The sequence below is a fragment of the Lineus longissimus genome, chromosome 13 (assembly GCF_910592395.1).
Source record: "Lineus longissimus chromosome 13, tnLinLong1.2, whole genome shotgun sequence".
NCBI classification, from domain to species: domain Eukaryota; kingdom Metazoa; phylum Nemertea; class Pilidiophora; order Heteronemertea; family Lineidae; genus Lineus; species Lineus longissimus.
The window spans coordinates 3142364-3167987 of NC_088320.1; the positions used below are offsets into that span (position 1 = coordinate 3142364).

The 25624-nt window shown below is 40.5% G+C and overlaps 1 protein-coding gene and 1 long non-coding RNA gene across 2 annotated transcripts; one reads left to right on the top strand and one right to left on the bottom strand.

Moving 5' to 3' along the window:
* Positions 1-1265: 1265 nt before the first annotated feature.
* Positions 1266-24654, top strand: LOC135497838 (motor neuron and pancreas homeobox 1-like). Its single transcript, XM_064787788.1, has 3 exons — positions 1266-2213; positions 21538-21698; positions 23922-24654. The coding sequence occupies exons 1-3, from the start codon at positions 1751-1753 to the stop codon at positions 24321-24323; spliced, it is 1026 nt and encodes a 341-aa protein (XP_064643858.1). The 5' UTR covers positions 1266-1750; the 3' UTR covers positions 24324-24654.
* LOC135498000 (uncharacterized) lies at positions 5174-7322 on the bottom strand. Its single transcript, XR_010448985.1, has 2 exons — positions 7247-7322; positions 5174-6376 (listed from the first exon to the last, which is right to left on the bottom strand). It is a non-coding gene; the product is annotated as an uncharacterized LOC135498000 (long non-coding RNA).
* Positions 24655-25624: the final 970 nt, after the last annotated feature.

Consider the following 25624-nt stretch of genomic DNA (forward strand, 5'->3'; position numbering starts at 1 on the left):
CGAAATGGCGATCATCTGAAGATGTGTTTGCGCTGCCAGTCTCCGCTTGTAAGTGGGACAATCACTTGTGCAAACCCTCCTCTTAATCCCATTTAGAGTGGAACAAATGCCAAACGCTGCAACAGAAGCTGACTGTGCACACACTCGGCGCGAGGCGGGTCCCTGGGGAAGCCTTCTGTTGGGTTGGAAGGAGATGAAATATCCTAACATCTAACTATGGTGAAAATTCCAAATCTCCTCCCGAAAAAAACAACAGCAATGTATTCATGTGTATAAGTAGTAAAGATTTCATTGCTTTTATGAGGTTTCATGGCTTTTGGAAGGTAATGTTGCAGATTTCGTTCAGGCGATATCTCGCAAAAAAAGGATAATTTGGGAATAAAAGGAAGTGCTTGTGTTACTTCTGAGGCCTCGAAAACCTGGCCTCGTACAGCAGTAAACATGTGCACCATGTGGAGGTTTTCAGCGTGACGCAAAAACCCTTAGTGGTTTTATAGCATCTCACCGCGAAAACCATAACGGGTTTTTCATCTTACCAAGATACCTCTACAGCGTGCACTCCTGAATCCGTAAAATAAAAGAGTTTTCAAAAGCTTTGATTCGAGTTAATGCTAAATGATGCAAAGTAGCTGCAAAGAAGAAATGTACAAAAAAATAATAAAATAAGTGTGGAACAAAATGGTGCTGGTTTACCAATTCAAGACGATAAGACCGATCCCATGGCGATATTTCACGCGCAGCCACCGGATAATTTGGCGGCAAATGCTGCAATTGTGACCATGATTTGGTGGCAAATGACGCCCGCCCCTTCGCGCGTTTACCAAGCGATATCCCGTGCGATGTCTTGGATTAATCAAAGTTAATTGCTGGCAATAAAAGGCGGACGTCTTGTCCGTGTTTGCCTGCCGTTCAGGAACAAGCGAACAGGGATTAGGATATTAACATTTGCTTGGTATATCATTATCTCCATTCAGGGCGGTGGTTGTATTCACTCCGTGATATCTCGAGGAAACCACTGGCTTCTCGAGTTTCTTTTGGTCATCACACGCAATGTCAAAGGAAATACGCTATTAATATTGCCAATAATCTAAAATCTTGTATGATTTATCCACCTTTTGTAAACACGGGGAGGGACTATCAGAAACCGCCAATATGGTAACTTTTCTTCTTCTTAGGGTGATATAAAGATATGACGACGATTGACCAATCACAGCGCGTCTTTCTAATGAGGCTTTGGGAATGATTTAAATTCATTTAGACGCTCGTTTTTGGTCATTACATGCGAACGCCGGACGTGATATTTGTGATAAGAGACTAGATCGGTATTTTTATAACTCTATTTGGTGTTATCAAAGCACGAGTTACCTGCCCGCTATAAGTTGGGTGACAGTTTGAGGACACTGATAGGACACTACTATCAATTCGGCCTCCGTGCCTGAGCGCAGTTTCGAGGAGTTTTTATGGCCAGTGTTATATAGTAAAGAGAGATTCCGGACAAGACAAGGCCGCGACGGGCTTATTACAGCACAACACAAGCCTAAAACTCTTTCGGAGATAGAGGATAAATCTTCATAAGGCCGGACTTTTTTGCTGTTGGAATTTTCCTTGGAATTTTCGTCTTCAGAATGGCGTAGAAGAGGATTGTTTGGATACGGAATTAGGGAACTCCTGGTTCTGAACTTGTTAAAATTTCGTTATTTCTCACTGCCACATCATCTGGGTGCTAGATTTCTTATCACTAACTTTGAATATGGAGTCCTCGAAATCTTTTAGCATCGACGCGTTACTTTCTCGAGATACGAGTAAGCCAAAGTCCCCTCCGTGTATAGACAGGACTAGCCCCCGGCGGACCTCACCGAGTCCGCGACCCTCAAGCCCAGCGGACAGCAGGGACTCGGACCGCTCGACACCCTCACCAAACCACGGACTTAACCCTGCCTCACATTTTGTTCCAAGGCCCGGACTTCTCAATCACTCTCCACTCACGTCGGGGCATCTAGTCGCAGGGCTGTATCCCGGTAGTCATCCCCTGTATTCATATAACGGAAGCCCCCTCGGACATGGACCGCATTCCCCGACTTTTCCGTTGATTGGGGGCAGCGCCTTCCATAACCCCACGGAGCAGGCCTTGAAGGCGGCCCAGGCCCAGGGTATGCCCTTGGAGTGGCTAGCAAGGACGGGACTGTTTATGCCAAGGATGATGGATTATCCAGGTAGGTGTGACATCGAAGTTTGGAAACCCTTGTAAAAATTAAGCAATTGCATCACATACATGTAATTATTATGCTTGCATGTTGGCAAATGAAGGTCAGATCTTGGGGACATAATGATGTTTTCCGGATAGGGAAAAGAAGGTGCCAGTTGGTCAGGCGCAGAAACATACAATCTTGTTTTATATTGGACACAATATGCAACATAGATAGAGGTTATTCCGAGGATATGAAGAACGCAGAGGGTTTTTTTTTACAGACCCGAAACCTTTAGGGTTTTTCATTTCTCTGGAAACCCATTTGTGTTCATTTTTCAAAAGCTCAAAATCCTTGATTTCGAGAGTATTGTTTCACAATATTTGCCCAGGCAAAACACGATGGCGTTGGGAAAATCAAACAGAACGCCGCGATCAGAACATATCGATAGACTATAATGTGACCATATTTGTACATGATTTGCCCAATTTATTAAAATCATGTTCTTGTTAAGGGAATTAAATAAGTATCAAATAATTAATTGGTATCAACGTCCATGTGTGCTTAGACGAACGAAACAGCGATAAAACACGGCCATGTCAAATAATCTTAATTTAATCCAAATGGTGATATCGTAAGACCAGTGATAGTGGCCTGCATAACTTTCTTATCAAAAGCTGGTTAATTTAATGAATATGTTTTAATTATCTTTAAGTATTATTGGTAAATCCTTCAATCTGTCTATTAATCTTGTTGTTTCAAACGAAAACATATGAACCGCATGAAAATACCAGTATGTTTGATCCTGTTCAGTTGGTGACCAATGTTGTTGTGTCAAACGATTTTTGGTACTCTCTTAAAACAAACGAGTGAATTTCTCACTCTTTCAAAAGAGCTAATAGCTTTTCGCTCGAAAAGAGTGAAATTTATCTGATTATTCTAGGCCCTCGCTCTTTGGGTGACCAATCCACTCTTTCAAAAGAGCGGAGAATAAGAGCGGGGGACAACGAGCGGATTTTCGCGCGTCAGTCGGCAAACGAGCGAAAAAATGGCGCGCATTTCAAAAATCCCGTAAACAAATTGACATGAAAGAGCGAACTGAACCCATGACATTCGCCATCACTGAAGCGGCCACTGTCACCGATCGGGCCAAATTTCTACCGGTTTCGATTTTTAAAGGATTTATAAAGGGTAAATACTGAATTATTATCCACATTTTATCAATGTAGAACAAAGTTAGCTGCAAAACTCATCTTAATTTGGATTTCATGTACAGTTTTGGACCCGATTTCTGTGGCGGGCTCAGAAGATTTCAGACGACAGCCATCGGCTGTACATCTTACACGTAGGCCATGTAGGCCTAAAACAGCCATTCCCCTGGGCATTTCCATGTCCTCTTCTAATTTTTAATAAGAACCAACTATGGCTTTGCATAATCCAGCCGCCGTCGTCTGCTAGGCCCTCATCATGGTGCACTGATGGCCCTCGCGGCAGGGCGTAATGATTGAGGAGTAGGGCAGCCGCAGGCTACAATGTACATTACACTGTGCTCCTGGCTTCTTACCAATTTTTTTCATAAAAGAGTCCTTTATTCATTTGCTGAAGGGATATAACACTTATTTTACTGCAATATGCAATAAAAACTGGTGTCAAGAGTTATAATGGTCGCAAAACTGACGTAAGCGTAGGTCGGGGAAGTAGCTCAATCAGGAGTACCGTGGGTATCTGAACTATGGGTCGAGACGGAGTGGGTTCGATCCTAAGCAGAGGCGGATCCATATTTTTCAAATCTTTCATTTTCTATTAATGTTATTAGGGATTTTTTTTAGGGAAAAAGGGGAAATTAAGGAAAAATGTTTTTACTTTTTGATTCCAAAATGGTTTTTAATTTTGCAGTCTGTATCATAAATAAATAAGTATAAAAAAGTAATGCCTTTTTTCTTGTCCATCCAAGGGGAAAGTACAGACCTTTTTGTACAGAGACATTAGGTTTTAAATAGGGAAGTATTTCTTTTTATAATACTTCCATACATCACTGTCATCGCAGACGCCAGATTCACAAGCATGCAAAGTCAATACATGTACTTAGTATTCATTATCTTAGGGCTAGGCCCCGTCCAAGATGGTCTTACGACATTAACATTCTCTGCAGCTGTACCAACTTGCATTTTCAGACTCTGAAGGCCATTGAAATGGAAGAACTCTCTGCAGTTTTAGAGAAGGAGGGATTTGGTCAAGAGTTGGTGGATACACTGAGAGGTATACATTTGCCCTTTGTTTGTCTATATTGGTAATTGCCATTACAAATCTTCACTTTGCAAAAAGTCCCAACATGCCATTTTGCAAAACTGCACTTTGCGTCACATCCTACTTCAATCAACTCTAAACGTACAGGTTTTCTACTAGTATGCGAATTTATATCAATAATTGGTACGTATTTTCTAGAAGTGGGCTCCTGCTTTTTTGAACACAATACACTGAGTACTAGTAAGTATCTTATATCGATAGTAATTATTTTACCAATCCAGGATAAATTTGCCAGCGTATACTGAATGACGCAGGGTGATACGGTGCCACAATTTATTTTTTGCTCCACCCGGGCGCGATACCGGGGAACGATATCAGGGAAGGATACTGGCCGGCATTTCCCTGCACGTGCGGGGTAGGATACAGCTTTTAACTGTTGGAATGACGTCACTCTCTGGCGTCCCGCCGGCTTGTGACGTCGCTGACATGCATCGTGAGCAATGCAACCTGGGACATGTTTCGTCGATCAAAAGCAAAGAAAATTTTTTTAAAAATCGGTGAAGAGGAACAATTTTGTCTTCATCCTTCGTGTAGGGTACGAATACATATTTTTTCTCGCCAAGCCTCAGGGAGGATACAGACTCTCGGGGAAGAATACAGGGAAGGATACAGAAAAACCTATGTAATAACCCATAAGTATACTCTTTCCTGACTACTGACCAAAACACACTACTAGTATGTATATTTGCTAAATTATTTATTTACTAACCAATATACTACATGCAGCGGGTGTCAAAAAAACCCAACAATAATAGTTTACTTGATGTGTCTGACTATGACTGTTGTATCAGGCGACTGATTTGAATCTGATGCAATTAACACCGATTTACATTGGCCAGTTGCCTCGCTGAGGTCTTCCGACTTCCTGAAGGCAACGCAATGTATATTTGGTAAATTGTAATTTATTCACTCAACAGTATGATGCTAGTTGCAGACCAACAAAAAACAGCAATAAAATAGTATACTTTGACATGTCTGAAAGTTATATTTGTATAGTGATTTGAATCTGATGCAATTCACACAGATTTACATTGGCCAGTTGCCTCGCTGAGGTCTTATGACTTCCTGAAGGCAACACAATATACATTTGGTAAATTGTAATTCATTCACTCAACAGTACCAACAAAAAACAGCAACTAAATAATCTACTTTGAAGGGTCTGACTTTTACAGTAGACTGATTTGAATCTGATGCAATTTACACAGATATACATTGGCCAGTTGCCTCGCTGAGGTCTTCTGACTTCCTGAAGGCAACACAATATACATTTGGTAAATTGTAATTCATTCACTCAACAGTACCAACAAAAAACATCAACTAAATAATCTACTTTGAAGGGTCTGACTTTTACAGTAGACTGATTTGAATCTGATGCAATTTACACAGATTTACATTGGCCAGTTGCCTCGCTGAGGTCTTCTGACTTCCTGAAGGCAACGCAATGTATATTTGGTAAATTATTATTTATTCACTCAACAGTATGATGCTAGTTGCAGACCAACAAAAAACAGCAATAAAATAGTATTCTTTGACACGTCTGAAAGTTATATCAGTAGACTGATTTGAATATGATGCAATTTACACAGATTTTCAAAAGTTTTATCAAAAACATGTCACTTATAAGCGAGATAAAATACCTTGAACAAAGACAACAATAACTTAATACCGGAATGACGACTATGATAACAATCACACATCTAGCTATCTAGGACAGTAAGTTGAACAGAGTGTTTTGATTTTGAAACTTAAAATCGAAACGCTTCATCAATGTCAATGTGTTGCAACATGCTTTCTTTCCTGATTGGACTGTCACATGGTTTCCACCCTCTTCAAGTTTCTTTTCTTCCTGGGGGTCTATCCAAAGGTCTGGTTGGAAGTATAATCTGAAAAGAAATAAGCTAGTTTATTGAAAGTGTCAGAATGATAGGAAAAAGTCATATCATCATATTATTATTACAGAAAAAGACCCAGACGCAATCATGTTAGGAATAGATGAAGCAAAAAGAAAGCGCAAGGCTGCCATGAATAAACGACATAGGGCAAATAAACGAAAACGGAGTGATTGTGACATTAACAAATTAACAGTTCATGCACATGACTTAGAAACAAGAGTTAAAGAAGGAGAGAAACGCTATCAGGCATGTTGTGAACTTCTCCGTAAAGAAAGGGCAAAGGCATTGTCAAACAGTCACTTTAAAAAAATTACAAGTACAAAAACTAACGGAAAATTTAAGTAATGATGTAATGTAAGCAGAGTAGGCAACAAAAAGTATGCCTATACAAAACATCACAGGCCTCCACCTATCAGGAGTGACTGAAATGCCAGGGGGCCATGATGTGCTAACCTGCCGTCAGTGTCACGTCACTGAAATGAGTAGAGTACAAGATTCAAGAATGAAGAAGGCGTGGATAAGGCCAAAGCTATTAAGCCATAATAATTTCATTCATGGATCAATTCGGCTGAGCAGGAGAAATAGGCCTATTTTACACAAATTTGAATTTTTTTGAATATTTCAAGATATCAGTAGTTGAAAGCGGAGAGAATTAATCAGCATGGGTACCATCTGATCTCACTAAAAGAGGGCAGCACAACATTGACATGACCTATGTGTGCGGGGCCACGTGCTCTCGGTGCTCTTTGAGAAGCCTGTATTCAAACAGCGATTGTACAACAATGGGGAAATTTATAGGATGCCAGACATGATCTTTAATTTCTATACATACTAATCTTTTCCTAATCCTATAGTACTTACCAGTCTGCCCATTTCATTAGGTTTAAAACCAAGTGTTTTCCCCCGACTGCACCGATCGTCCGAATTCAGATAATCAGATGGTGTCAAAAGTAGCGAATGCGCACGCACCAGTCACTGGCAAGTCACGTCATGGCGCGGGTAAATTCAAATCTCCTTACAACACAATACAAGGGGAAAGTTGGGAAAGCCCAAATCAAAGTCATTCATTCAATGACAATCGTCACGCAAACGTCAACAAACCATGCCAATTGTTGAAAGCCTTATCATTCAAAAAAGAAATTGCAACTTATGAGTTGGTAATTGAGAGTAAAGTTTCTTTCTCTTGGCTTAATAGTAATAATAATCAGCCCCCCCCCCCCCCCCCCCCCCCCCAATCACTGCACGGACGGATCCCGGAGGCGGATTTTTCGGTTGTGACATTGTCTTCGTCATTTATACACATATTATACTTCATATCCAGTGTTTTCCTTTTACGCACAGGTGCCTTTTATTTCGTTGTCTTCTTTATCATGTAACTGTTTTAATTTGATTGCTCTATCAAACTATACTAGAAAAGAAGTGACCGTAAGGCTGGGTTACATCGATTCCCAGTCCAGTCCCATGCGGCATAATGAAAGAGTGTATTGTCAATGGTGTTTTCACGTATATATACTTTATTAATAATTATTATTTTACATTTCATTTTAGGTTGGCAGCGACATAGACGTATTGGCCAAGCAGATTGATGCAACCAAGTACACACAGCCAATCATAATTGGCATTGGACCAAGAATTAGACCGGTCCAGTACTTCATAGTGGTTGACTTCCAGCCAATTCAAGCGGGGTCAACCATTATAGAAGCATTTGACATGCTTTTTAAAGTGCATTACGTCTTTGACGTTCATTTCGCGCCCCAACTTGATAACTTCTATGGTCTTTTTCAGACAGTTACCTATGCTGTGGTGGCAAAACCAATGAAGCCACAGTTGCTTTCGGCAGTTAGTGCCATTGGTCTCCAGTAGACCCATATCTATTTACAGTTGTGCTCATGAGTATTCATATCCCTGTTTATTTTACCTTATTCCTATGGTGAGCCGATTTCGGCTTTCACTACATGGCATATCATCTAACAGTGTTTATATCTCGAATTTACCAAAAGCTTTTCGAAGTATTTCAAATTATCGTGAAAATATCAAAATATCAAATACAGTATCATGAAAATCCTACTTTTTAAAAACTCAATGATATTTGTGAAAAATTGCTGGGCACTGAAAGTATGATGTCTCCTTAGATGGATATTGAAGGATGTTTTTATAAATCTTGCCTCATCTTGCCTCATGATATTTGACCCTCAGTGAGCATATCGACCCTTAATAAAACACGAATAAAGCCCTTATTTGTGGATTTTTTTGGGTGAAAATGACATGATCTGCTTTTGAAATTGAAATCAGTCCAAAATGGATTGGACTGATTTCAATCTTCTTCCTGACTGTATTATACAATGTGCATTATCAGGATTATACAGGATATAATCTAATGAAATTAAGAATAATCCGAAGATCTAGTATTGTCAAATCGTATTTTTTGTAAATTGAATACCAGAGGATGATCATAGGCCGCATTGTTATACAACGGATTGCATTGAAAATTGATATTTATTGTTCAGCAATTTCAAGCGCCTGGGGAATCTGATGACGGTTTACGATTTGGTCTTAGTCTCGGACAATATATATAAATGATGTTAGGCAAATTTCTGTAGTACATTGCAGGTTTTGTGTTATGAATTCTGGTGTTGTTCAGTTTGATAAAATAAGTACTTCTAAACGGTGTGTAAGGAACACCATGGATTATAAATCTTATATATTATATATCTTTATAATACCTCCATGGGAACACTAAGGTGTTACTTAAATGATGGTGTTGTCTGAATGTTAACTGAATTATGGCGCCAGCTATTTCGGGGCTGAGTTGATGTTATTAAGTATACTAATACAAGTATTCAGTGACGAGGAACATTTCGACCTAATGCTAAAATGAAAAAAATGAAAACTATGAGGTTTCATGGCATCAGGATCAGCTCCATGTTGAATTTTCAGAATGTCCATTTTCTCGTCTTTCCTAGCATGTACGATAAATGAATCGATCATGTATATCTCTCTCGTTGCACACCACGGTTTTCTAAAACTTCAATAAAAAAGTCATAACGTTTCAAAGCATTCGATTGTGTTTGTTTCGTTTACTGAATCAATCCCGAGGCCGCTTCGAACTGCACCGTTGAATATTATACTACAAGCAGCAGCTGTAATGCTACCAGGTGAGCTGATAGCCGGTCTCCGCTTTCGTTCGAGCATGGGAACGGCATCAGTAACTCTCCTGAACTCTCCTGGACTTACTTGCAAGAAGTGTGTGACTGATAACCTTTTCAGCGCAAATTGGCTCGTTAAAAGAGCGATCATGCACTTCCAACGAGTGAAATTATTCGCTCGTTGAGGAAGGGCCCGAGCGAATTATCGAGCGAATAATTTCACTCGTTTGAAGTGCATGACCGCTCTTTTAACGAGCGAATGGAAACTTTGATCACTCTTTCAAAGAGCGAATGGAAACTTTTATCACTCGGGACCATTCCTAAAAGAGCGAATGCTTTCACTCTTTCAACGAGCGAATTTCGCTCGGTTTTAGCTCTTTAAAAGAGCGAATAGTTTCACTCTTTCATAAGAGCGAATTTCGCTCTGTGAAGAGCGATCACTAATATAGCTCTTTCAAAGAGCGAGAATTCGCTCTTAAAGAGCGAGAATTCACTCGTTTGTTTTTAGAGAGTAGACCTCAAACAGCCGTTGTATAGCAAATGTAACAAGTTTGCCTAACCTGCAGTTATTTCCTTGAAGAAAATATACATTGAAATAAAAAGATGATAGAATAGCTATGACGGTGATAAAAATTAGTCTTTAAAACCAAGAATATGCATAAATGTATAGTTGAAATACACGTAGTCAATTGAGTCAAATGTCTATTTCCTGTTCTATAAATTCTGAGTTGATACCAAAAGTATTTCTATAGAATTAGTTATTAGAAATCCATCATTCAGTAATACACGACAAGGTGGCAACTTAATGAGTTGTAATCAGACAAATGTTACAAGTCAAATAACCAATAGAGATAACATAGTGGTGTGACAACTGGTTGCAGGGCCCGGGGTGACCGGAGTGGTCGCGCCAGGTGCGAGAATCTCACCGGGTTCCGCGGGACTCGCAAAGCCTGACTGTCATTGGGACAAGTCCTGATTAAACAACAAGTCTCAATTAAACAAATTAGAATCATTAGGGCCGTGATTAGGCACGTCTGAGTCGTGAATAAGCAGATGTTTGAATTTTTCCAAGTTATCTTCAACTCAATCAAAGAGCGATTTGAGTACGTTTGCTATTAGTGTTTGATAGTATATTTCCAATTAAGTCACGCCTATGCGTCACTTTATTTGTTAATTTGTATTTTATGTTTCATTATAGTTTGATTTTATGATTGTGTGATAGAGGTAACCGAGACATAACACTGATCATGCACGTTGGATCATGATAGGATTGTATCAATTGATATAATTATATCTTAATGTTTCCGCCTGACGCGAGGTTAAGTTCATTTAGTCATGGCTGAAAATCGTGAGTTCGAACAAATATGTAGTTTTATAAGGTCCTATTGAGGTTTATGACAGTGCCCTTGATGACGGGCTCCCTCTGGGTTGCCAACAAACAGTACATGGGCATGTGATCCTCCGAATAGAGAGAATTCTCTCCCGCTCCTTTGTTACAAGTTGGTGACAAAATCAGCGCCGGTCTGTTGAGTATCTATGTGACATTTTCTTAAAATATGAAGAAAATGAATCATGAATCTTTTCAATTTATAATCACACAAGTGTGATTATTACGCAATAGGGAATAATCAGTTGACGAATGATCTTTCTTTGATGTTGGATTACGTCTTTTATGACCAATATTACGTCATGGTGACGCAATAAACGGTGACTTCAAAGAAGAAGCTTCGTTTCAGTATTTGTCGTTTTACATGTACATGTGTATATTCCTTTATCAAACTTCAAACACTCCGGATATACAGTGGAACCCCGGTCGGTGACCATCCCGGTAACGCGACCACCCTGCTATGACGACCAAGAATCGCCAATGGTTTCCTCTCTAATTACTATTACAAGGCCCTCGGTAACACCACATCCCAGATACCCAGACCACGACCACTGGATTGGGTGGTCCCAATGACCAAATTCATCCCTCTAACCCAACTAAAGGGCCTAATTGCCGTAATCGGTCGTGACCGTGTCTCCAATTAACCTGGCAATTATTACCTCGGGCAAAGCTCTCTCTTAATTATTTTAACACCACGGACAGTGGCAATCATGAGAATCCATATGAAAACTTTTGTAAAGGCAGTTACTATCAGTTGAAAACTAATAAACTGCGTTTTACTAACGTTTTTGGGTACCGATAGCAAAAATCATGTGATTTGCATTAAGTTAGGCATCGTTTAATCACCGAACCCATTGAAGCATTCTAAAAATGTGGAATGATGAGAACTGAAAAGACGAATGCTGCCATGATTTCTGTTAAGAAATTAATTGCGACAAATGTGTCGTGCTGCAGATGAAACAAATTTTCAAGTCCAAATATTTTTTTCACTTGTTTTTTTTCTGCACAAAATGAGGAAACATTGTCAGTCCCAAAATTGTTTGGCTTTGAAAAAAATTTAAAAAATTTGAACTAATAAAAAAAAATTCAAATCTGAAGGATGAAAATATTTCTATGTCCAAATATTTTTTTCACTCGTTTATTTTCTGCTCAAAATGAATATGCATCATCAGCCCCAAAAATTTTTGGCATTGAAAATTTTCCTGAATTTTGAACTTATGAAAAAATTCAACTGAGGGGGCGGAAAATGCATTTCTCACAACCGAGCCTGCAGTAATATACATGTAATGTACACTGCACTGAGCCCTGAAATAAACAGTTGAAAACATGATGATGTTGCACCAAGGTAAAAATGGGTGTCCAGATGTTACCCAAGCCCCTATCCACCCCAAAACATTCAGGACCCCAATTTAATCAACTAATTAAAGATTAATGCGGGGACAGGTCCCGCAATTGATCGGCCGTCTTGACTCCGCATGTCATGACAAGGACGCCATGTTTGTTCCTAAGCGCCCCCATTGTCCGAAGTGTCGGAACTTGATCATTTCGACGCCTGGACCTGACCCGAGAATGGCTTTATTTGCTCAATTTATACGATATTGGTGCAATTCTAATTTTATCCTTTTAATTAGTCTTCCTGTGTCTAATTAATGGGTGATTGAACTAGAGCGCTGGGGTCGATTAGGGTGCTAAGCAGTTTCGTTTGGGATTGATCAGACATCTTGTAGTGTGATAGGCAAGGATATAACGAGATACCCTTATAATCACGAAACATATAAACGGCCCTCCAAATGTCGATGAAAATGATCTCTCCCAAAAGATCAATTTGAATTTAATATTATTATTCAATTCATGCGCTCTTTATCTGTTCAAAATGTCCATGCATTCAATTCTAATTCAAAAATTAACACATCTGTCTCTATTGACCTTGATTTTTTAATTAGCCATTTAATTTTTCACGATTGTTTGATTCTTACGTTATTTCTGTAGAAAGACATTTCTTTTAATTAGATTTGATTTTGGACTAATTAGGAGATACATTCGATTGGCTTGACGTGCCACATTACGTGACGTGCAGTCTTGAGGAATAGTCTCTTCCATCTCCAGTCAACATTGCAATCCTTTGCTCAAACAATAATTTCTTTTGTCGATTTCATTATAATAGGCATACATTTAGTCAAAGTGTAGAGCCTTTTCTCTATCTGAGTAAAATGTGTCGTCTATAGCTGCCAACCGTAGCATCTCATCAGTTGAGCCAACAGAATGAACGTTGGTCACATGATAGTCACATGATTGCATCCGCGGAAGTCCTATTGATTCTGACATTGACAAATCATGGTGATAGGTTTCCTTGTTTGTTATCTTGTGTATTATTGGAAGACACTGGGTCGACAGTGATGCACGCTATGTCAAGGCTGTAAAAGAAGAGAGTTACATTTAACACCAGGGTGCCAAAAAATGCAGTGCGGGGTGTGGTGTCCACTGGATTCGCCCTTTCCTTCGTCCTCACTCAGCAGATAATTTTCGTCAACAACAACTTTGTGTCTCTCGCAGTCGCAACACGAATCATAAACTATGTGGTTTGCTTACCAATTATTTAAATGTTGAACCAGTTCTTCTAAAATGCCACTCAAATCCAAACCCGAACCAGTGTTGCTTTTCAATTTTACTTAAAACTTAAAATTCAAGTCTTAAACTCATCTGTCTGAAAAAGTTGTGGTTTTCCCAAAATGAATCTGTACTGTTTTTCTTCTTTATAGCTGCGTTCCATGTCTAAACAGCGTCTCCGTCTTGGCACTCCGCCCCCAATGGCTGATTATTCCCTCACTTATAATTCTCCATCTGATTGGCATGGACGCTGCGTTTGTAACGCTGAGTAATAGCGAGCTAACGATGTCATTAATGTCGTTGCTCTATTGGCATAATGAATGTCTCAACAGAGACATGTATCAGCATAAATTGGCAGCGTACTTCTGGGCTCTTTAGAGGATCGTGTTTTAATGGCTAATAGACATCGGTTGTATACTATACATTTTGTATGTATGTTTGAGGTACTTTCCTAATGTGCCAAATAATAGAACAAGATGACCATATACTTTATCAGATTCGTTACAAGCATCAGTCTTTTGACATTGTGTATATGTTATTTCTGGCGAGGTAGTGACGTCTTTTTTTCGCATCACCACTAGACGGAAAGACGCCTTACCTTTTCTCAAATGACAAATATCCTGAACATCAAACATACCGATTGGGTATCTCAACCTGAATGGAACGTTTAAGAAAAATACATCATTGACTGTTGCTTTATCTCATCAAACTGAGTAAATTTCCAACTTCGTTGCCCTTTTTGCATCTGGTGTACACAAAACCCTGATGTATAGGTCTACACACATACGAATTCAACACCAGATATTTGATTGATACGGTACCGTATCTGTATTTTCGTCACGATTCACTACCGCCATTAGCTGTTTGTAGCCTTTCGATTAGAATTATAAGCCTCAAACACGCTTTCTCGGTGTCTGTCCCGCGAATCTTGAACAGCCACATCTTGTACAAGATAGTCGAGATTGAAAAAGGTTGATTGAAATTCTGCGCCTTGTTCCTTTTGTCTATCATCATGTTGTTCAATTCAATCGTTGAATTATTGTAATCATTCACTGATAGTTGATTAATTGATTTAACCCTTTATTTTGAGCATTCTTCTCCATGTATATTTCTGATATTTCATAGATATCCTCAGCGACTGCCGAAAGCGAGCGAAATATTTTCCTTATATAAAATCTCCTGAAATTAACGAAAAAGGTCAACACGATTAAACCAATTAATAACTTAAATAGTTTTTAATAATGACGGAATCAGCACTAAATTAAGTTAGGAACCATAAATTCGTGTCCGTCACTGTATGCACAACTTATATTCGTGGTTTTCTCCCTATTCTGAGCGGGGTACGCATTTTATTTTTCGCCGTGTGCCTCTGATAGAGCATATTTCGGATCATTTAACAAGATTGCGAAGCAGTTAACAAACAGTTTAACACGATAAAATCTTAATTGAATCAACTATGGCACTAAACGTTCGATCAATGGAGAAAGGCAATGAGATTTAAAAGTTTAAGGGCTGTATAATCGATTTATGAACATGGTAACATTTTTCATCGTTCCAAATTGAACACATCACTACTTCATTTCTGTCATTTTTAAGTTTCATTTATAATGTTCACCCATCCTTCCCTTCCGAGGTGTTCTTGAGTACTCTCTCTTTATTCATGCAGAGCAGATAAACCAACCTACTCAGCATGCTAAATTATCACATCGTTATAAAGTGTTCAGATCCGGTGCAGAGCTGCCATGAAGCGGTATTGATACAACCGCTAATCAACTGTCGTAAATATTTGTCACAAAATGGCCATTAGGTGCTGTATCACATTCCGGCAGAGTCGTCTCTCATCTCTTCGCGGAACTGCCAGCTTCACGGGCTGAATCTTGCGCGGGCAACCTGTGAAGTCGAACCACAATAACATAAATCAGTAAAACATGCATGGTCGGAGTGTTTTAGAAGTGAAATGAAAACAAACATGGTTGACATGAATGAGTGAATGAATGAATGAACACCCTTTCATTTTTTTTCCTACAGGATGCCTAACCGTAGGCCTATTTTAGTTTTCCAATGGAAATTTCGAGAAAAAAAACCAGCAACCGAGCTTGTTAACTCTTCCGAGAAACAACGCTGATGTTTCATTTCTTCCTGGACTATATATCTCCTGTTCCGTTATATTCTACTGAAGGCGCAGGGTGGCCGACCTGGGTCGGTTTTATGTATCGATGAACATGTTTCACTGGTCAGGAATCTTCACTTCTTGTAAGCATCAGGTCGCGAAAGCAGGCCTCTTATCTCCACGGATGGATGGCGCGTCTGTATTCTTCCGCGTCGAGAGGGGGTGCTTATTATACCCTCCACCTAGAGAGGGAGTGTTGATTAGCTCTCATCAGGCGCTCGTCAGCGTTTCGTAATTGTTCTCGCGAGAATTGAAAGTGATTAGCTAAAACTAATCACGCCAGAAAACATCTTAATTAGCGGGAGTAGTAAACTGTCGGCTTTATCGTTCTAATTTACCGCGTCATTTGCGCATTTGTCTCTTGTGCTGTATTATCCTAAATGGGCAATTTAACAGAATTGTAGCAATACGCGGAAGAAGCGATGCATCATGGGAGACATTCCTCATCATTCTGGGAAGAATTCCACCCAACACCGTAATAGCCTAAGTGCCGAGGTAAAGTGCCGCGATGAATATAAAAGATTTTTATTTGACAAATTTAATCACGGAAGAATAGTATCAGCAAAATCAGGACCTGGGAAGATGAGTTAAGTCCCCTCTTAGATGCCAAGGCGGACGCTAGTGGCTGCGCACCCCTCCATGCATCGCCAAACCGGATTAATCGTGTCGACAACTTTTATTTTATCTCTATTTCATTTGATAATTAACTTAGTCTAAGATAACATGCCTAATTAACGCCGGCATTTACCTAATTAACAGTGTCATTTAACAATATATGAGCCGCGGCTCCGATTAATCATATTTGGTAAATTCATCAGCAAGCAAGATGGCGGACGCAGCTGCGTTGCCGGCGTCCAATCATCGTCTGCAAACATACCACACAATTACGGAGAGATTAAACGGGCATCTCCGAATGACGGAGAAGGCAATTTGCTAATTTAATTTTCAATTTCTGGCCCATTAGTCTTTGGGGGTTTGCGCTAGTCTTCCGCTGCGAGGGTATTTGTATACATGACAACGAGATCTCGAGATGACGAGAATAAGAAATAGATTGCCGCGAGCCCTCGTCCCCAGGTGTCCAACGGGAAATCGATCAATGTGAGATATCATGATATGTTGCCGAAAAGATGAGACGTTTTTCGGGCTATGGCGATCTTGGACAACTGTACTTGTCAAGACTGAAGCAAATATGGCGAAATCCTTTTCTAAGGCCTCTTTTGAGAAATCGCCTTTGAAGTTCAATCCTGGAGTTTTCAGTGGCAAATGTACTCAGGTTGTGCATTTGATTTCGGTTCCGTTCTGTCACTCCGATACAAAGCCCGTGCTCTGAAGCGAATTGTTAGGAGAGGAAAACGATGGTTTTATACACATGAACGTGTATACGTTTAGCCAAAAACGTAGCTGGGTCAAAACAGATCAATTTCAGAAATATTATGATGCTGTATTTCTGTCTGCCATCATGTCAGAATGCACTACACCATCTTTTCCACAGTAGCCGCCTGTAGCCGAGGCTGCGGCTGTCTTAGCCGGTCGCTTCCCATGATATATATTAGCCTTTTCAATTTGATTGGGCATTAGGCTCCGTTGGGCCCAGAAACCCGCCATTAATCTGACTAATGAATTGTTTACGCGGGACGTCATGACCGGAGAATGTGATGAAAGTAGAGCTAGTCTCGCATTCACAGCCGCTCACGGTGATCAAGCTGTAGATTCTCGGCCGCCAAGGAGCATTTGCCAGAATTGTCGCCCTAATTTTGCTGTAAAGCGAATTTGAGTGGAAGGCAAACCTAATTAATTGGTGCCGTTTTTCGCTGATGTTCGGGCTCTTGGGTCTTAAGGGGCTTTTCCAGGCGAGATTAGTCGTTTGGGAGCGGGCATCTGATGGGAGGGGTGATGTCGTGAAGCGTGGCTGAGAATATATTATTGAAAGCCCCGGATTGACGCCATATATAGACACACAAAGGTCCATGTAGAGGAAGGCGTGTATGGTATGTTCTTCGTTCTTGAACCTGATTGATTTTTTTTTTTTTTTTTTAGCGATATATACATTTGGAGTTGATCTTTCAAAACATCACATACAAATAATAACACTTCATCAAATCGCGCGCAACACTGATCGTAAACAATATTCCACTCGATTTGTCAAGAAAAATGATTGATTATAACTGGGTCACGTGATCGTTTGCAGGTTCTGGTCCGGAGCATGCGGGACTTCTGTCGTCGACTCAACGAGACGTCGCTGCAACAGCTATTGTTGTTTCCCAAGTGTAAAGCAACATGTTTTACCATAACGAGAATAAAGTGTCAAATTAGATAAATTTTATAAACTTTGCGAGTTATGACCGCCGTGAGCGTGCCACCTCATCATGGATTATGACCCGTAGCCCAACGCCTGCTCCGGGAGTAAATTGGCCATTTGGGAGTCATCCGCTTGGCTGGATCTAAATGGCGACCCAGCTCATTCATGGGCGGAACGATGCATTCAGACTTTCACGCTTGTTGACAAATTAATCGAATAGATTGATTGCATTTGGATAATGTGGCCAATCGGTGGGAGAAATATGCGAGAGGGCGAAATAATCAGGCAAATTACACGTCTTCTTTCAGTTAATCACGGTAACTGCACTCAGCAAAACAAAGGAGAGCTCTCGGTAATATATTCATTACTTCACCGTTAGAATGACTCAGTTAGTGTAATTTGGAGATGGAATGTGTTCAGTGCGCTGCTGAGCCTTGGCGGGCCCCATTGGATGGGATGGGTGGTTTGGTAATCGTGCCGGGAATCGTGCAGAATATTGTCAAGCTGACACAAATGGTAGATGATGCATTCGTATTATAAGTACGGAATATTATCCAATTTTGGTTATGGAACAAATTCATTCGGCCATTTAACGTCTTCACCGATTGACGTAATTTTGAGCTAATTACTCCTGGCACTTTTGCATGAAAGACCAGTTCCTACATTTCAAAATTGAAACATAAAGTTATATTGACAGCCGACTTGATTCTTCACCTTGGCTGATTTACTAATTGCCTATTAATTAGCATGATTGATATCTTAATTAACCGGTAGACACGTTCACATTCACTTGATCAATTCTGACTTAATCAATCATCGCGTTGTATCGAGTACATCTCTCAAATGCGCATCATTCAAACTAAATGATGTTAAAATTGGTTTGCAAACTTTCATCGTCGGTGTCCTTATGATGGAATGGCTGTGACTGTCTCATGAAAAATCTCATTGCTGTTGAGATGGACGTTCCTTAAAAAATGTGATCTAGCTCATACTCCCCTTATGCAGAGGTTGATTTCATTTGGTGACTGACAAAAGCCATGGCAGATATATTAGAGGTATCAGGGTCGTAAACTGACCATGGAAAAAGGCTCCGACCACGCCTACATAGAGCTCAGATAAGCGAACACGAATCCTCCCTGAGGAGGAAAGTCAATGATAGCGTCCCGAGGCGCCTTGACCGCGCTTGCGCAGTCCGGGGAACTTCTCGGTTGTGGCCAACCAAGTGGCCCAGCCTCCGCTTCACGGGACCATGAGGCCACGCGCCTCCAATCAAACGGAACCATCTTCGAGCCCATCACATCCCCACCTCCCCATCTCGAACTGATGTTTAATTTAATTCCCGCCGAATACCATCGCACAAAGCGGCCATCACTCTGCTCCAAACACTGTGTATACAGCATAATAAAACGCGTCTTAATTTTCCTAATCTTCTGGTATGCTAATTTAATAACAAAGTGGGTAATAGCGCGGAAAATTACCGCCGGCCCTGGTGCATTATCTGCCCAAACTAATCACAACAGGCGTGCATATTTCCGCGCTTGCCGGGCTCCGATCGATACCCAACGACATGTCATTCCCGTAATGGATAATATTAAATCTTTCATACACAGTAAGTTAGCTGGTGATTAAATTATAATATGACTGGCGGTATGTCCCGGGAGAATCCAGCCCGGGGGCTGCGGTCCCGAGAGGATCACACCCGGGAGCTAGCGGGCTAATTTTCCACTCAGCTAACCATTTATCGGTTGATTGATGTGCTGAACCGGGAGCATTCCTGATTGAATTGAAACGCGCACAATCACTTTATGTATTTAATATCGGAGAAGAAGAAGATAAAACGACTTAATCAACAAATTTCATTTCGGTGACAAATCAGGGTCCTTCCACTGGGTGATTTGCTGACAGGCCGTTTCGGGAGTAATATTCGCCTAATTCGTTTGTTTGTTGCCCACAAGATTCTCTCGCACCAATCTCCGCGCGGGATGGGATTCGATTAGGAAGAATTAGCTGTCTTTGATCTCTGCCCAGCTCGTCATGGTGCAGTCTAATGTTTGTGCACTATAATTCAATTTGATATTCGTTTAGTTGATGACAGTGATGTTGTTAGAGACGCCGAATTGGATGTCCGATTGGGAAATTGACGGGAAATGGTAAAGAGATCGCATGTATAATGCGGAGCGCTGGGATGAGGGGCCTCCGGCATAGCCTTTGGGGCGGAGCTGGTGGAAAGGCGTAAATTATGGTAAAAGGGCGCTGAAAGTCAATCAGGGGACTTCCGAAAGCAGAATCACTTCTGAAAAACTGCAATCTATTGAGGAAACATTGTGCACAATCCGAGAACCAACCACAAAGACTTATACTAGAATGAGTTATTTAACTGACGAGCAACTGATGTGCTTGTCAACATTGCATGTGTCACTTGTTTCAAGTGACATGACCATGATATTCGCCAGTGTGATTTTTGTCCCACGAACAAGCAATCAGCTGATCTCATCTCGCCTGCGGACAGATTTCTTATGATTAAATGCCAGAATAGTATCTTGTAGCTAGGATTAAATCATCCCACGCAGAAAACACGACGTCAAAATCACCTCAGTTGCTGATAACGCGGCACAGTTCGCTTGGCAATTCGAATCATAACGCAACGAAAACGGGATGTTCAGCATTGAACGCACTGAGTCGAGTTATCGAAATCTCCAAACTTGAAGGCAAGAAAGTCACTTGCGAGTCACTGCACATGCGCAGCGATGGTTCAATTTGCATATTGGTAATGGCGGTGTCAGTGGACGCGACAAACCTCAGATTTGAGAAAATTGGTTGTACGGATTCAATCTGGCCGTCTTTCCTGCAAATTAGTTGCTTGATTGCTGAATGACGTCCAGGGCAGATTGCTTGTCAGTCTTCACAGATTGTTTTTACGCTCGTTGAACAATTTGGACGCGTGCGAAACTCGGGATCTGGCAAAAAATGGCGGCGGTTCGCTGGAAGATTCGCCCTCTGAAAAAGAAATTGTAATCAGAACCATCAGTGGTTTTATCATGGTGTCAATTTGTGTATAGGACAGATGACAGATCTGAAAACAATTGTCACAAAAGTGTAGTAGAGGCCGAAGCTCGAGTTTCGATATTAAAAATTCCTATGACACTCATCAGGTTCCTCATGACGATTTAATTTTTCACCAAAAATATTACGAAAAGGACAAAACCCTGACCCCATACCCTAAGGTAGGATGCTTTTTTTAAAATGTACAACCTTTTCTCACTCGATCAAGTCCCATAGCATCTACCTATAAAGTCATACGTTGGAAATATTCATTCAAGCAGAGAAGAAAAAGGTATTTGCCATATGACGTGAATTTTGTCTCTTTTCTTTTCCTTCCTTCCTTTTCACCTTTCTTCTATTTCTTCTTCTTCCTCTTCTACTCCTTTCTCATATTTCAGCATTTGGGAGCCATTTCACCCTCAACTACTACTGTTTGTAATTTTATATTCTTCAAAAGGTGTTGTTGAATTCTAAAGGTTTGTTTGTCTACTCTACTTTCAGGACAAGGCCAGCACAACCTCCTTGGGAAGACGAGACGGCCACGGACAGCATTCACTAGTCAACAGTTGCTGGAACTTGAGCGACAGTTTAAGATGAACAAGTACTTGTCTCGGCCTAAGAGATTCGAGGTGGCAACGTCATTGATGCTTACAGAAACACAGGTAAGCCAAGAAGGTTCATTTGAAATTCAAAATACGAAATTCAAAATTCATTTTCTTCGTTTTCTCCATGGCTTTAGTTCAGTTAAATCTTCATGTGAACGTTTCCATCAATTACTAAGTAATTGTTAATCATTCATTGACATCATTTCGTCAGAGTGACGGTTACTGTGGAGGAAAATGTATTTGTTCCCATTCTGAGATACAAGTTTTTGATGCTCCTGCCTCATATAAAAAATTGGAAAAAACCGAGAGGCGTAGTATAGTGAAAACAACTGGTGCCAGGATGGGTTGTCTCCGACGCCATTAAAGATTGAACGAATCACGTGACAATAACATATGTTGACAAATCAGTACATCGAGTTTTTCGATTAGCCCACGTGGTGGGAAATTCATAAAAATGTTGTTACGACAAATGATTTATTTCTTGATGAGGTTAAATGTTGCTTATAAAACGATAACGCATGGTCTTATCTTGGTAATTTGTTAGTTTTCGTGTCTATAAACTTGACTTCTACCTTAACCTTGTACATTATCATCATTCCGAATAAATCAAGTTTACACCGTTGGGTTACACACAAGTTACACAATTCTAAATCACACTTGAGCTCGCTGCCCGTTTCACTTGTGCAAAGGATCTACATTAGAACAAGGGGGATATACATAGACATGCATACCCGATTTGAAATTCAACTTGTTTTCAATCAGAGATAAAACATCGTTGTGGGCTTACCATTCGTTACCTTCATGAAGCAGAGAATTGACCAATCAAAAGACGTCTATTATGCTAGTTCGGCGCAGAACGCATTGCCGTGGTGGAATAGAGTACTCCCGATTGACCAAATTCAAATGGCGGATATCCCACGAGGCTGCTTGAGTAAAGCTGCGAATGGTTCCCGAAAATCAGAAGTCCTCAATTCTACATGCTGTTTAAAGTGGCTTTCTAATCTGAGGGCGATATTTGACGAAATTTCCTATTACATGTATATACTGTACTGCAGAAGGACAAATTCAGACATAGGGCCGTGACAATACTCCAGGCGCTTTCTTGACTTACCTGTCGTAAAAAAAGAGCATGATTGAGTAGTTAACACCTAATTAATATCCTCTTGACGTCTTATCACCTCATGTCCAATATCATTCAACAATATTTAGAAATACATTTCGGCGTAAATTGCGAAAGATACCATAAACTTTACCTGTACAAACATGTGCATGAATGAACAGGCTATGAAAGTCAAAGAGGATGAAATAGAATTAAAGTTTCGCGGTATGCATTTTCATGATGACCGTTTAACTTGGACTTCGGAACAAATTTAAAGACCATAATATCAGATTTCGAGGGCCAATTCTCACTTAAATTGTGTTTAAACAGATCATTACTGGCTAGAATCAACAGATTGGCCTGACATATCGCTGGTTTATTTGACAAGTTTTTGAATACTGATAAGCCAGCGGTGTTAAGGACACGTTCTGTACTTTATGTACCTGGATCAAAGATGTGCCGCCAAGGATGAGTAGCTTGCAGGTGGCCGGCAAGTCATTAATTATATTTCGATTGGTCACGTGACTTAGTCGGCCCGCCATCTTGACCCCTGTCAGGTGTCGCCGGGTTACGATACCGAGAGATAGGAAAAAAATGTTCAGAAAAACTTAACTGTATGTATCTATATCATTCCCAGTGACCCCTTTAAGGTGTTCAAGTGCATAATTAACAATTCATATCTACGATCAATAGTAATTTGGTCACACTGGACAAATTCTACGCTCATTAAAGTCCACTTAACGCCAATAACCTATTGATAGGCCTACTAAGAGATTAGAGTATCTTTTAATTTGCAACTACATGTATGTAATGATACCCTAAGGACATTTGTGCCACTGATAACAGTCAAGAGTATACCCTGAATTGCTCTTGCTCTAAAAGATCAGAAGTTTTCAGTTCACACGAGCTTTTCACAGACTACTATCGTTCCGGTATCAAGATTAGTTTGACAACTCATTTTAACCCTCGGCGGGACCTCTTGAAATATGCTATGAATTTGGCCTGCATTTTAGCTCCTCCCTCGCGGTGTTTGTCAGACAACCAATCGTCTCTAGTTCGGTATTCTGTGTCACAGATATTTTGTATTTTTGTTGGACTCTTTCGGTCTGTGTTCGTTTATCAAACAGCAATTTCGATTCACACTGATGTGTAAAACGAAAATCTCATTCTTGTCTTTTCAGGTTAAAATATGGTTTCAGAACCGTCGGATGAAGTGGAAACGCAGTAAGAAAGCAGTGGCAGAAGCCAAGTCAAAACACTCCTCAGAACGACAACAAGCAAAGGAGAAAGATAAACAAAATAAGGAGGGCGCTGAGGGTAACAGAGGTCAAGGTCACGGTTCACAAAGCGGAAGTGAAAATATAAACGGACATGCGCTTAAGCTGGACACTAAAGATATAAACGATGTACACATAGATGTCGTGGATTCTGGGAATGTTTTAAAACCTGATACGAATATCATGAACAATAAGGTGCCATTTGCGAATGGGGCATTCTTAGACAATACAGCTTTTGGGCCTGAGCAGTTACCACGTGACTTTAGTTTTCATGGTAGCCATCAGAGGCCGCATGTGACTGTGTGAAAGTTGCAATGAGACTTTAAATGGTGTACACTAGTCTTGAAGCGGATGTTTTCGCAAGAACGGATTGGATTTGATGGAGGTAGTCATTGCCACTCAAGAACTCTTTAGCCACAGACTATGACTATGACCACAGTAATCTCATCATTATGAAACCATTGCATTATTAAGCCTGCAACCAGGCATTCATGAACCATTTTGGTCATCAAAACTCTTGGACTTCTCAATTACCAGCGGACTCTCTAAAGAAATTGTCTTTATATATAAAATTAAAGTATTGTATCCAGATTGTAATGGACAGTCATGTTGTTCATGTCAACGTGGAAATATATCGTAACGTGTTTTAAGTATATCTAGATTGGTTCTTAGTTCTTGCTGGATATCAGTTTTTCTTGTCAGAACCGGAAAGACAGCAGCAACATGATCAGATTTTGGTCTCTGATTTCGGCAATCCAGTTGTACTGATGTGGTCCCGACACACGTGTTGCCCCCGTTGTTCTTCAACAGTGCTCTCAAGCCACAAGTTCAAACGGGATTACATCTGCCCCAAAATGACGATAAATTTGTGTGGCATATATATATTTTCCCAGGTAAGAATGTCAGTTTTTGGAGTAATCGAAGAAAACTGCCGTGATGTTCTCGACCAACTTTTGAGTACTCCTCTGTTACAAATGGACGAGACCATTGAAGAAGGATACAGTCACGATTAATTGTCATGTTATAAACATAAAACTTCCTCTTGCAGATACATGTATCAGATCCTTTCTTCCAAATATTCTACAAACAAGCCAGCATGTACATAATCCGATAAAGTGATCACTCCACCCAAATATCCCATGATCCCTCTGGAACCATGATGGCCGCCGCGCGGATGTGCTTCCCGTCTGCTGTGACAAATTACGCGGAGGCATTACGCCGATTAGTCGGGAGTTATTTGTCGACGTCTACCAACCTTTTATAAAATACGGAGTGCTTTTGTTCCGGATGAAGATGGTGTGTTCCGTGTCTAAATCTATCAATTACTTCTCATTTTGTATGAAATAACACTCCAAAAAGACGGAAGAGGTCCCGGTAGGAGCTAAACCCGGCTTTTAGTCTCTGCGGTCCGCGGGCGCGCCGCCATGAAAGGGAGATGAGCTCCTTAAGCGCACTATTTTACGTAACACTCCCGTGGGTTGCACTCGACTGATCAAACCGCCCATCATAGCTCTTCCCAACCTTTCAGCAGCAGATCTTATATTAAACCCCCGACACCCCATAATCCTACCGGAACCTCCGAAGGATGCTTTCATTCTCCACAGAGT

Coding starts and splice junctions, on each gene's coding strand:
- LOC135497838 (XM_064787788.1), top strand. CDS start 1,751: ATGGAGTCCTCGAAATCTTTTAGCATCGACGCGTTACTTTCTCGAGAT. Junction 2,214..21,537: donor AAGGATGATGGATTATCCAG/GTAGGTGTGACA, acceptor CTCTACTTTCAG/GACAAGGCCAGCACAACCTC. Junction 21,699..23,921: donor TGATGCTTACAGAAACACAG/GTAAGCCAAGAA, acceptor TTGTCTTTTCAG/GTTAAAATATGGTTTCAGAA.